At 30.7% G+C, this 14,058-nt stretch overlaps 1 protein-coding gene across 1 annotated transcript; it reads left to right on the forward strand.

Moving 5' to 3' along the window:
* The first annotated feature begins 10,315 nt into the window (after positions 1 to 10,315).
* LOC114264839 (uncharacterized) lies at positions 10,316 to 11,322 on the forward strand. Its single transcript, XM_028205555.2, has one exon. It carries the CDS (start codon positions 10,412 to 10,414, stop codon positions 11,123 to 11,125), a length of 714 nt encoding a protein of 237 aa, XP_028061356.2. The 5' UTR covers positions 10,316 to 10,411; the 3' UTR covers positions 11,126 to 11,322.
* Positions 11,323 to 14,058: the final 2,736 nt, after the last annotated feature.

A 14,058-nucleotide genomic window follows, 5' to 3' on the forward strand; every position in this document is an offset into this window, starting at 1 on the left:
ATCAACTTGGTAAGAAAATCAAGAAACTTAGAAGTGATAGAGGTGATGAATATGAATCACCTTTTGGTGAGTTTTGTAAAGAACATGGAATAATTCATCAAACCACCGCTCCTTACTCACCTCAGCAAAATAGAATTGCTGAAAGGAAAAATAGGACTTTAAAAGAAATGATGAATGCCATGTTAATAAATTCTGGATTACCTCAGAACTTGTGGGGGAAAGCAATACTTTCTGCTAATTATATACTTAATAAAGTACCCCGAAAGAAAGTGAATCAAACATCTTACGAATTGTGGCATGGAAGAGTACCATCCTACAAATACTTAAAAGTGTGGGGGTGTTTGGCTAAAGTGGCTATTCCTAGTCCTAAAAAGACTAAGATAGGTCCTATGACCATTGATTGCATTTTCATTGGTTATGCTAAGAATAGTAGTGCATATCGGTTTTTGATTCATAAATCAGAACATACCGAAATGCATGTAAACACTATTATTGAGTCTCGGAATGCATCATTCTTTGAACATGTATTTCCAAAGAAGACTGGACAAGAGACTAGTACTAATAAAAGATCTTTTGATGCTATTACTAGTCAGGATCAAGAACATGATCAAGAACAAGAGTTAGATCAAAATGAGGAAGAGGAACTTAGGCGTAGTAAACATGCTAGAACCTCAAAATCTTTTGGTCCATATTTTCTAACATATTTGTTAGAAAATGAACCGTTAACTTTTAAGGAGGCTATTTCTAGTCCTAAAGCTCCTTTATGGAAAGAAGCTGTCAACAATGAAGTTGAATCCATCTTGCAAAATCATACTTGGGAATTAGTGGACTTGCCACCAGGTTGTAAACCTCTTGGGTACAAGTGGATTTTCAAAAGAAAATTGAAAGCGGGTGGATCAATAGACAAATACAAGGCAAGCCTTGTGGTCAAAGGTTTTAGACAAAAAGAAGGTCTAGATTACTTTGACACATACTCACCGGTTACTAGAATAACATCTATTAGAATGCTAATTGCCATTGCATCTCTATACAATCTAAAAATTCATCAACTGGATGTTAAAACCGCTTTCTTAAATGGTGAGTTAAATGAAGAAATTTACATGGAACAACCAGAAGGGTTTTCTGTTCCATGGAAAGAAAAGAAAGTGTATAAATTGGTTAAATCATTATATGGTTTAAAACAAGTGCCAAAGCAATGGCATGAGAAATTTGGCAAGGCAATGATGTCAAATGGATTTAAAACTAATGAGTGTGACAAATGTGTTTATATTAAAAACACAGATAAAGGTTATGTCATTGTATGTCTTTATGTAGATGATATGCTCATCATAGGTAGTAATAATGACATGATTAAAACTACCAAGAAAATGTTGAATAAACATTTTGATATGAAGGACATGGGCATTGCTGATGTAATTCTTGGTATGAAAATTACCAAAACATCATAAGGATATGCTTTGTCACAATCTCATTACATTGAGAAAATACTTGACAAATTTAGCAAAGATGATGATTATCTTGCTAGAACTCCTGTAGATATTAATTTGTATCTTTCTAAGAATGTACAGGAAAGTATTTCTCAATTAGAGTATGCCCAAATTATTGGAAGCTTAATGTACTTGATGAACTGCACTCGCCCAGATATAGCTTATGCAGTGAGTAAATTAAGTAGATATACGAGTAATCCGGGAGTAGAACACTGGAAAACAATTATAAGGGTTCTAAGATATCTCTGATTTACTTGTAACATTAGGCTTCATTATACTAGATATCCAGCAGTACTTGAAAGATACTGTGATGCAAATTGGATATCGGATACTAGAGACTTGAAGTCCACCAGTGGGTATGTCTTTACTCTTGGTGGGGCGGCTGTATCTTGGAAATCTTCCAAACAGACTTGTATTGCTAGGTCTACTATGGAATCTGAATTCATAGCTCTAGACAAAGCAGGGGAAAAGGCAGAATGGCTTCGCCACTTCCTTGAAGATATTCCAATATGGCCAAAACCGGTGCCTGCTATATGCATACATTGCGATAGTCAATCTGCAATAGGTAGAGCACAGAGTCATATGTATAACGGTAAGTCACGACACATTTGTCGTCGACATAACACCGTAAGATAACTACTTTCTAATGGAATTATTTCTGTAGAATATGTTAAGTCTAAAGACAACATAGCGGATCCACTAACCAAAGGGTTAGCAAGAGAGCTAGTTGAGAATTCATCGAGGAGAATGGGACTAAAGCCTATGAAATAAGAGTTACCACAATGGCAACCCAACCTAGTTGACTGGAGATCCCAAGATCTAGGTTCAAAGGGACAACCGAGTTGTGAATAACTCAGAATGATCACTGGGGGATGAAATAGTGATGTCTGCCGCGGTTTAGGTTAAGTAATACTTTTAATGATTCTTATATCTAGGTAAACCTAGTGGAGTATGGCAGGATACTTTTCATAAGAATCACCTATGTGAGTGTGAACTGGGCCGGTTCTATAAGATTTGTGAAGGGCTACAAGTCTTTAGAGCACTCATGAAAGACCAGGATGTTCAGGGCCAAAATGAACACAATAGTGAGAACTAAACTGTGTCTAGGGATATACTATGTAAGTTCTATTGTCTTGGTTTACACAAACGGCTGAACAGTTTAAGACATCATGTTCACTGTTTAGCTAGTAAATCCGATAGTGTCCCACAAGGGAAGGTTCAAAGCCAAAAGCTACCTATCCTTTGCAGAATATTACCAATTTTTGTACTCTTTGTAATTAGATCATGTTGTTGCATTTTCTCTCCGTCAAATTCCATTCATGTGGGGGATTGTTGGAAAAATGGTTTAATATAGGCATTTTTTTTAGCTCATTTTTGAGTGGGCCCCGAACGTATTTTGGGGCGGGTCCGAAGAGGTGAAATGTTCCTTGCCACGTGACAAGTCACACGGTGAAGACGGAACGTCAAAACCATTTATGAGTGAATGGGAAGTTGACGTCGTTTTCGAGTCTAATATTATTTTTTTTTTAGATAAAATTCATTTGAATTTTTTCAATAAAAAATATTGTAAGAATTTAATTTGATTCTAAATTTATTTTTTGGTTTCCTTAAGTGGTTTCTTAAAAATGATTAAACTATTCAAATAGTTATATATATATATATATATATATATATATATATTTCAATAGTTTAAATTAAATTAAAGTTCCTCCATGTTGACTTAGTCCACTACGGTTCAAAGTTTGAATTATTGGTGTTGGTTGTGCAAACGGTCCGGATTTGTTTGTATTTTAACAGGTTGCAATTTTGTTTAAAAAAATAAATTTGAACTAAACCTGTTCAATTTTGTTATGCACCTGTTCACTTCAAGGAAGCACCTTTTCGGCTCTAATTTTTTGCCTATAAATATAGATACTTTTCCAGCAGTTGGGATGATCCCAAAAATCAGTCTGAAATATTATTTGCTGTCCAGTTTGTTATCTTTGGTGCATTAGTGCATTAATCTTCATTTTTTTAGGAATAAATTTCAGAAAGTTAGAACATAGGTTTGGTCCGCCGAACAAATTGTTTGGAGTACTACTACAATTTGTGAAGGTCATTGTATTCTGGGAGATAGACGCCGCTCAACCGTAAGTACCGTAGCGGGGCGAATCTGTCTTAAGGACAGAGTGTCTCACACTCGACTTGGTCTTAATTATTATTCGATTCGATAAATAAATCCTGTATATTATTTATTTATTTATTTTGTTTGAATTTATTTCAAATTATTTTATTTACACTGAAGATTGTTCCAACAAAAGGAGGGAGGGATAATCATGTCCGTCCGTTCTTTTGCCTTTCCTTTCCCGTAGGATGTTAGCGTGGGCCCATTTTGCATGTGTGAAAAAATATTTAGATGTAAAGAAACCTGATATATATCACATGGATGACGCAGACATAATCAATCATTCATGAACCGAAAAATGAAAAGGGAAATTTCAGTTTAGTTTGGTGTTTGGAAAAATAATTATAAAGGAATAATAAATTTTATAACTATCAATAATTATAATTATAAATTTTTGTATGAATATGTAATAATTTTATAGAGTTATGTTATTTTCTCAAAATGAAACAAAGATGATGAGGACCCTATTTGGTATAATTTATTTTAAGTGAAAAATTGATAATAAGACATTTCTGATATATCAACAAAAAAAATTGATAATTATAAAGTAAAGTTAAAAGCACCTCATTTCTACTTTTTAGTTAATCACGTCTTTTCAATTTTTTTAAATTATTTTTATTTAATAAATTATACTTAAAAATTGTATCAAGCAATCTGTCACAAACTTATTAATTAAAATAAGTTATAATCAACTTTTTTAAGCACCACCTCACCTCCTTATGTACCAACTTTTTTTTTTTTTTTTCTTTTTAACATACAAAATATGCAAATGGGTTATTTCACATATTACTAGAGTATACTGTTGTTTAGCACCGCACAGCAATTTGCAGGCACAGTTAAAAGAATCTTGATTTTAATTGTAAGATCTTACAACTTTATGATCGCAATTTTACAAAATGATCAGATCGCATTAGGATTTAAAATTTGTAAGATTTTAGAGTGATGACTATAATTTTAATCACAATATCATGTAGATCAATATGATCCCGATTCTACCAACTTTTTTTTCTTATTATTTAAATTTTTTTTTTCTATGTTGTATGTGCGTGTATATATATATTGACCAAAAGCTTCCTCTTGTGATATAAGGAATTTCATTTGGTAACTTGAAGAGAATGTAAATCTTATAAGAATAAAATTTTGTCAAATTATTGGAATTAAATTTTTTTGAAAGAAAATTTTAAAAAAAGAATTCACCCCAAAATTAATGAATTCAATTTATTATTGTTTGGAGGAAAAATTGTGAACTTGATTTTACTCTAAAATCAATATTTGTGACTACTTTATGAATTACAATATTATTAGTGATTACTATATAACAATTTATATTAATATAGAAGATGTATTATATTGAATTTATTATTATTTTTTAATTATTTTAAAATTATTGAACATATATCATCATTGTTGAAGACTCAAATTCAAATATAAGCGAGAAAATTCAAAGAGTCAACAGTGTAACCAACTTTAAATGTGTACCACCATCACAATGGTATCACCACTTTATTCTGCTACTTGGTAAGGTTTAGGAGCATAGTATTGTAGTATTTATTATTGAAGAGTGTTACGTACTAGGCTTGGTGACAGCTCTTTAGTATTCCCAATTATTGAAAGAAAATCAATGGTCCCGTTGTTTGTTTCACACTCCCTTACGGCTGTCTAGTCACCGTTGCTCTCAAATTTCGAAGTACATTTCCACATGCTTAATGGGTACTCCTCGTTAAAAATTAAGATAAATTATTAATAAATTTTAATAATTAAATTTAATTTTTATTAAATTTTATTAAAAATAAATCTTAATAAAATCATCATTAAAAATAATTTTGTGACTATTTTTACATACATCGGTAAAAATTAACAATTAGTAACTTTTTTTGTCACGATTTTTATAAATTGTTACTAAAATTTATAATTAATGATTTTTTTTGTCCCAAATTTTTCAAACTGTTGCTAAAAGTTAAAAATTAGTGATTTTTTTGTGACTTTTTAAATTGATTCTAAAACTTATAATTAATAACATTTTTATGACAATTTTTAAACTGTTATTGAAAATTAACAATTAGTGACATTTTTTAATAGCGTTTGATGAAAATTGTCATTAATTATTATAGAATTTATTAGACAATAAGTTCACCTAACCTACACGTAAGTCTCCTGAAAAATTATTTACGTGGTGTTTTAATTTAGGCACGAACTTTGCTTCAGACCCCCAGTGGGAAGCACCCCCAGTGACCCCCCTAGTGCCACGTGTCGGCCTGGGTGGCTGAAAAAAAAAAAAAAAACAGTTTTTGTTGGCCAATCACAGCCGACCCCCAGCACCCCCACTGGGGGTCGGAAGCTTTATTCTGTAGGCACTATTTGGCATCCCCTATATTATTATGTTTTTTTTTGTTTTTTTAGATCACATCACCTTTCTATTTTTTTACATATATTTTCGTAAAAAGTTAAAAAATATACTTATTTAAATCATTCTAAATAATCTCTTAATTTTTATTAATTAATATAGTGAGATTTAGTACTTTTAATTGTTTATAATATTTGAAATAGATTTAATTACGATTTATTGCAAGATTAATTATAATTTTGTTCTAAAACTATAAATATATATACACGAAGAATTATATAAGAAAATGAGTGGCAAATAGGAGGAGGAGTGAGCTTGAAACACTCTTCTCAAATCTATTCCACTTTGCAAATGGGAAATTATTCAATCCATTTCTTTTTACTTATTAAATTATAGGGATAATTACCAGTGTTTTTACTTTTGGGTGAATAATAATTACTAGTGTTACTCATAAGTCCTGAGTGAAAACTTTTACATATTTGCTTCTCGTTTTGATTATGAGTTGGTTTGGAAATTAATTTTTTAATTTTTTATAAAAAAGGTATAAAAAAAATATACAAAGTAATGTGATAACTTGATTTCATTTTTTTGACTATTTTAATAAAAAGTCACTTCCCAAACAACCTTGCAAAAATTTTGATATTGTCTAGGTATGTGTTTTTATTTCTAGAATGATCATTTGATACTAGTAATTAATGATAATAAGAAATTTATCAAAATAATAAATAATTAAAATATTTTAACTTTTGCTTGTGAGTTCTGATGTATTTTTTTAATTTATTTGTATTAGTTCGTATTGAAATATGATTCGAGATGGGTACGTAATTATTTTTTTTTTTAAATTATAATTAAAAATTAAAATAAATAAATCCAACTCATAACTGCCCTTAAATTGTAATTCCCAAATCTAAAAATTATCACGGCCAGGTCATCAATCCGCATGCTCATCCCTACCGAGTCTCTCAAGCAAAAGTAGTAAAGTAAGTGTATCTTAAACGGTGTATCAATTTTTTCATTAAATTTGAAAAAAAAATTTAAGTAAAAGTTTTCTTTGATATCAAGTGCTCCAACGAAAGATTTTGGAGCTTCATCAGACCACCGGTTGACCGGGAGGACGACCTAGCGGATGTCTAGCCAGTGTAAATTTTTCATTTTTTTTTACCTTAAGGTGGTCATCCAGGAGGACATCCGAGGGGACATCCGGCAACGGCAATGAACAGTGATTTAATGAAAGAAAAGTTACTCAACAGTTTGATAAAAGAAAAGTGAAATCCTCGATTTAATACCGGTTTGATGAAACCGTTGAAGCCGAAAAAGGACACATTTTTCAACAAATTCAAATTTGATGATGAGTTTGATAAAGGGTTGGAGATGGTCTAAAAAAAATAAAATAAAATACATGCATATAATTAAATTATAAAAAATATATAAAAAAAATTATAATACCTAAATGAGAGAGTCTTAAATGACACATTGATTAGTCTCGTATTAAAATTCTATTACTACATATTATTTTAAATAAAATTTGAGAAAAAAAACATAAAGTCTAATTATACAAATAAAGGGCTTTTAAAATTTTTGCTCATAAATTGTTCATTTTAAACTCAATTACGTTAATGATACAATTTTAAACTTATATAAATATTAGTAATTTTGACCTACATATTTCTATACTCAGCATTACCCCTATAAATGCTCTCCAAAAATTAACTTTCTGCCAATTTTCCAAAACACCACCTAGTTTTGTCAAATACAATTGTGCCGAACAATTTTGTCATATGTTACAAGTTTTTGTGAAAAAATTATGTTCAAGTAACATTGTGTTCAAGTGTCTTCTCGTGGGCCCCAGTTCAAAAAAACAAACTCTTCCCGGGTTGCCTGGTGTGGGCTCTGCTGCAACTTCTCTTTGGGCCTCGCTTGCGGAGTGGGGCTTCTGGCCCGGGTGCGGTTGGGCAGGGGCTATCCCACATCGGATAGCCTTTGGTGTGTGTGAGTATTTAATTACCATGGGAGGCCTTTGCAGCCAGCAATTGCCTGCAAAGTGTCTTCTCGTGGGCCCCAGTTCAAAAAAAAAAAAAATTATAATAAAAATTGAGTGTTCATATATTCAAACAAAAAATTCTACATAAATAGTGTGTCACATTATATTCATTCATTTTATAGCAAGCAGGGCTGAGCGTCAAATTCGTAATCCGATCCAGTTCAGTTCAATTTGATAGGTTTGGATTGATTTTTTGAATTCGTGGTTCGCTTCCGGATTAAACAATTAAAAATCTGTAGTCCACGGATTGGTTCCGGATTGGAACCGATCCGAACCGTATACAAGTAGTCCATATTTTTATTATACATCCTCCCCATAGTATCTTCTCTTATTCCATATAAAACCTAAACTCAAACCTAAATCCGCATAATACCTTCTTTTATAACTTTTGTTTGTTAGTTTTTAATTTTAATTTGTAATGGTTTAAATACTTATGGTGAAACCAATTTTTTTATGATTGTTTAAATTCTAGAACAGTATGTCGCTATTATAGAAAGACATGTTGCTATTGTGGAACTAATATAGCGCTATGTTTATGTTTTTATGAAATTAAAGTGTTATATATACATTTTTTTGTTATTTAATTATGTGAATCTGTGGTCCTAAACCGATCCAATCCGTGTTTAAATGGATTGGTTCGGATTGGTTCCATGATTTAAACGGATTGGATTGGTTCCAATTTTTTAAGAACCGTAAATAGCAGATTGATCCTGATTTTACCCCCAATCCGGTCCAATCCGGACCATGCTCACCTCTAATACCAAGTGATTTGCGAAAGCGACTCTTAATCCCAAAAAAATGTGACTTTTTATTCCTTTTTTTGGGGAGAGGAATTGCACTTCAGTGCAAGTTTTCAAAAAAAAAATTACAAATAGATAGAAAATTTATCAATTTTAATAATTAAAGTTAAAAACTTTCCATAAATTTGTAAATTTTTGTAAAAATACAACTTATTTACAACTTATTTTTTTTAATTCCAAAAAGGAAGCACCTTATCTCTGGCTATGGACACTTCCATCTCTCCATCCCTTCCATCAAACCAACATAAAAATTATTAGATATTTTTAAAATACTATAATATACACATTAGGCTTAGGGTTGTTTCTAGTCTACTTTCCTAGATTAGAATATACTGTTTGATTTGTTATCCAAACCGTTCATCACGGAAGGTTGCCCGTCGTGAAGATTAACCACACAAAAAATTAAATTGATCAAGTAAAGTATTATTCATAAAATTGGATCACAAAATTATGCGCAAAAAAAAAAAACAAAAAAAAAAAGAACAAATATGACATTTAAAATAAATTGTTTAATGTTTTTGTATAATTTGTAATCTAATCATATAGATACCTTCATGAACTAAATTTTTTCACATGAATGATATTTTCCACGAGCTTACATGTTGAACAAAATGTAATGAGTCCAAAATAGACCCAAAAAATGTAAATTGTGTCGTCCTTCCTGGACTAGAGTGAATCCTTACTCTATACATTATTTACGTTGTGCTTTGGACAAATTGTAAATTTTATAAATATTAATAATTATATATATATATATATTGTGAATTTGTAATAACTTTATCAAATTACCACTTAATAGTAATTTCTCCTAAAAATTTATGGATTCATAAATTCAATTCAACATGTCTCATTTAAAAAAATAAAACAGGACAAATTACAAAAATATCCGTTAAAGTTTTGCTTAAAATACTGATTATCTCCTATGATTTAGAAAATTACAAATGTCTTCTTATAGTAATTTTTTATTTAACAGAATTAACTGAAAAAATCAAATTTCTAATTGTTCTTTTGTACTATAATCAAATTACTTAAATTATTAATTAAAATAAATTTCCGACATCATTAAAAATTGTTAATAGGCATAATAATTTATTAATAAAATTAATAATTTGGTATGAAATTAAAAATAATATAATTCAAAACTATTGAAGCCAATCGTACTTTAAACAAATTTCACCAATAAAAAATAAATAAAAATTGGATCATCGGCGGTGTTTGAGAACTTGGTTTTGAGATTTTTTTTTTTTTTTTTTTTTTCACTACAAGGCAAATGTTTTACAAAATCAAAAAAAAAGAAAATTCAAACAAAATATCACATCAAATCTCATAATCATTTCATTTTTTCTCTTACAAACATCATATCCAACTACAAAAAAACTTAACTATCTTTCCAAATATAAAAAAAAAACTCACTTCCCAAACACCGACATATACGATAATGTCCCAACGCACTAAACATGTACATATAAATAGGAGTTGGCCTCCTAAACTCTTGTCTGAAAACACTTCACCTTCGCCGAACAACCTCTCTCTCCTCTCTCCTAAATTCAGATTACGTTTTACGACATAGAACAAATGCGGAGTACACTTGGCATAAACCTTAATCTCTGCTTCACCAAGATCAAACGTCCACCATCAACCGAATCATCATCATCATCATCATCATCACCATCATCATCATCATCTTCCACTACTACTCTAGAAGATCAGAGCCGTCCATTACCCATCTCCACCACCACCGCCTCATCAAATCTCATCAAAAACTTCAACTCTCTCTTCGATTCCACCTCCACCTCCCTCACCCACTTCTCCGACGACGTCTCTCTCTCCTCCGCCGCCGCCGCCACTCCCGACTTCGCCGCCGTCTTCGCCTCCCAACGCTTCTTCTTCTCCTCCCCCGGCCTCTCCAACTCCATCGTCGACTCATCATCATCTTCCTCCTCCTCCTCGTCATCCTCGTCGGTCAAGCTGCCGGAATCTGAAGTCTTCGTCGGCGGCGGAGTTGCGATTCCGACGATTTCGCCGAACCCATTCAATGATTTCCGGCGATCGATGCAGGAGATGGTGGAGGCACGTGACTTGGTTGATGTTACGGCCAACTGGGACTACTTGCACGAGCTTCTGATGTGCTATCTTGCGCTGAACCCAAAGAGCACCCACAAGTTCATCGTCGGAGCTTTCGCCGACCTCCTCGTTTCTCTCATGACATCGCCGCCGTCCAAGAGTGCCGCTAGTTTGGAATCTGAGTTTTCCGGCGGTGGTTGTAGCATTTCACGGCGGTGCATGTAATGTATAATAATAATAATAATAATAATAATAATAATAATAATAATGTAATTAATGCATTGTTGCCTTAGTCTATATAGTTTTCTTTTAGTTCATAATTTATGGATATTAAATTGAATGTAGTAATATATAGAGAGGGAAATTATTAGATATTACTCTCAATAAATAAAAACTACAATATATGTCAGCTTTTAGTCATATTTTTAGTTAGATTTGAGTAAAATTTTAAATAAAAACTTTATTTGATATTGCTTATTAAAATTGACAAACTCAAATTTGAGTAAAAGTATGATATGTGGCATAATTATAAATTTTGAAACTATTATATCACTACAAATTATCATTAGAAATTTGAGTAAAAAAAGGTCTTCCATTATTTGGGTCAAAATTTGAGTAAAATTTATTTTTGTATGAGTTTGTGTCAAAGAGTGGAGTTAGATTTTTGTTCTTTTACTTAAATTTAAGTTTGATACAAGTAAAGGATAAAAATTGGAGATGTTCTACCTACTTTTTTTTTGTCAATTACTTACGTAACAAAAATGAGTAAGTTTGTCTCACTTTCTTAATTGACTTATGCTGTGTTTGGTGGGGGATTTGAGGAGCGATTTGGAAAGAAAAATATAAAGGGTAGGTAAAATGTGAATAAAACATACCTATACTTCACCTAATTTCACACACATTTTCCCTTTCCCTTTCCAAATCCCCCAACCAAATACAGCGTTGGAGTATTTTGTATCACATGGTGATCCAAATGTACATATATAGTGCTAAAAAATAATTATCCATAAATATATATTTATTCTATCTTTATATGTTGGAGGGTTTTTTTATCATTTTTTTTTTTATACATATACATAAAGACAGGTAGGGGATATTCATCAATTGGTCCCCCTTTTCTTTCAATTATCTCTCATTATCCTCTGCAGTACCTTTGCTTCTGGTCCTTATTTGTTTGAGCTATTTCCACTTCTTTTTTATCTTCAAAAATGTTTCATGCCCCCTCTTCCCTCCACCCCTTTGACTCCCTCTCTCTCTCTCTCATTGGTTACATTTTCTTTTTCTTTTTTCTTTTTTTTCTGCTCCTCCAATCACCACCCGCCACGTGTCTGTGGGGGGTTGTGAGAGTGGTGATTAGAGGGGATCTCTATCATGACTCTTTTATCATTCCTCGTTTGAGGTTTCAAAATTTCAGGTCGATCAACATTGGTCGGTTCAGTTTGGGTATACTCTTGGATACAATGCAATATTTACCATCTATTGGTAACACATTTCAAATACTATCTGGTGTGGCACAATAACAACTATAAAAATTTATGTCACAGTCATCCAGTTTCATATAATTGATGTATAATAGTCGAGTTCAATACTTTGTGTTGTAGTTTAGCTCGGTAACAGTCATGTTAAATATTTTTTTGCCAGTGATAAAACCATAGATTGATAATATCTTTAAGCGAGTTTGGTTATAGTTTTCATTTTTGAGTGAAAATAATTTTAATTAAAAAATTATTATTATTTCTTATAAAATGGATTGTTTTAAAAAAAATCAAAAATAGTTCAAAAATAATTTGTCATTTTTTTTTCTTTTCGTTCATATATAATGGTGCTTGCCCAATATTTGTATGGCAAAAAATTTTGTCACTAAAAACACACATGGTGTAGTATAATACATATAGATAAGAAACAATTTATGAATAATCTTTTTTTTTATTTTTTTATAATAATTGGCATTTGTAGTTGCTCTAGTTCTCAATGGAATATATAGACTTCATATTGTGTTTGTATGGAAAATGAATTAAATAGAAATACAAAGTATATAACAAACTAAAGTAGAGAAATGTGGATGAAATGAAGGAGTGCATCAAGATCATTGTGTGATCATATTTCTATTAAACTGGAGATAAAAAATTATGAAATTTCTATAAAACCTTATATATGGTACGTATCAAATGTAAAAAAAGAAAAAAGAAAAAAAAAACTTTTAAACAATGAAAGTACATGAAATAAGAATGTTAAAATAGATTTTGGTGTTAGAAAAAAAATACAAAATAATAAATAAATCATTAGAAAAAAGTTAGAAGTAATACCAATACTAAAATAAGAAAAATTCTTCAAGACGGTATGATCATATATGCATTATAGATCAATTTACACCCTTGTAAAGGGAAATAATTTGATTCAGGTAGAGGGTGTTAAAAGAAATAAAAGAAGCTCAAAAAGAACATTTATTAAAATGATAACACATTATATTATTACCTTAAACTTAAGAGAGAATATTACTTCAAATTAAACATAATATCTTCACGTTACATCATATAATCATCCTAAATAATTGGGATGAAGACCTATTGAATGAACTATCGTTCTCACACATTCTTCACAAACATAATATCCAGAAAAAATATATTTATTATTTTGAGAATTCGACTGAAGAATTGACTTGATAAATGAAGTGTTCTTTTATTAAACCTAATGTATGATTTAAATCTTATTATTTCGATTGCTCTTCCATATTAATCTCATATCTATGGTAATATATCTACATATATACTATGAGATAAGTAATAGCATGATTTAAATCTTATTATTTGGAGTGCTCTTCCATATTATTCTCCTATCTATGGTAATAATATGTCTATATATATACCATGAGATGAGTAATAGCCCACATGTAAATTCTAGCTAAATAGGTGCAAGGCCCGTTTGTTTTTAGAAGTAAAATTGAAGGGATTCATAATGAGAAGATTGTTAGTGAGGAGATTAAGTAAAATTGTGTTTGTTTTGATGATAGTTGTTAGTGTAGAAATTATTAAATTATTTTTATATAAAATAATAAAACAAATAAAAAAATATAAAAAAATTAAACATTAATATTTAAAAAAAAATCCCAATATATAAAAAAAATAAAAAAATTTCTAATCCCCTCGCTATTTTTCTAA

This window comes from Camellia sinensis, chromosome 12, assembly GCF_055761805.1.
Source record: "Camellia sinensis isolate YWXY chromosome 12, ASM5576180v1, whole genome shotgun sequence".
Lineage (NCBI taxonomy): Eukaryota > Viridiplantae > Streptophyta > Magnoliopsida > Ericales > Theaceae > Camellia > Camellia sinensis.

Bases quoted from the DNA above. Each gene is read 5' to 3' on its own strand.
- LOC114264839 (XM_028205555.2), top strand. From the start codon at position 10,412: ATGCGGAGTACACTTGGCATAAACCTTAATCTCTGCTTCACCAAGATC.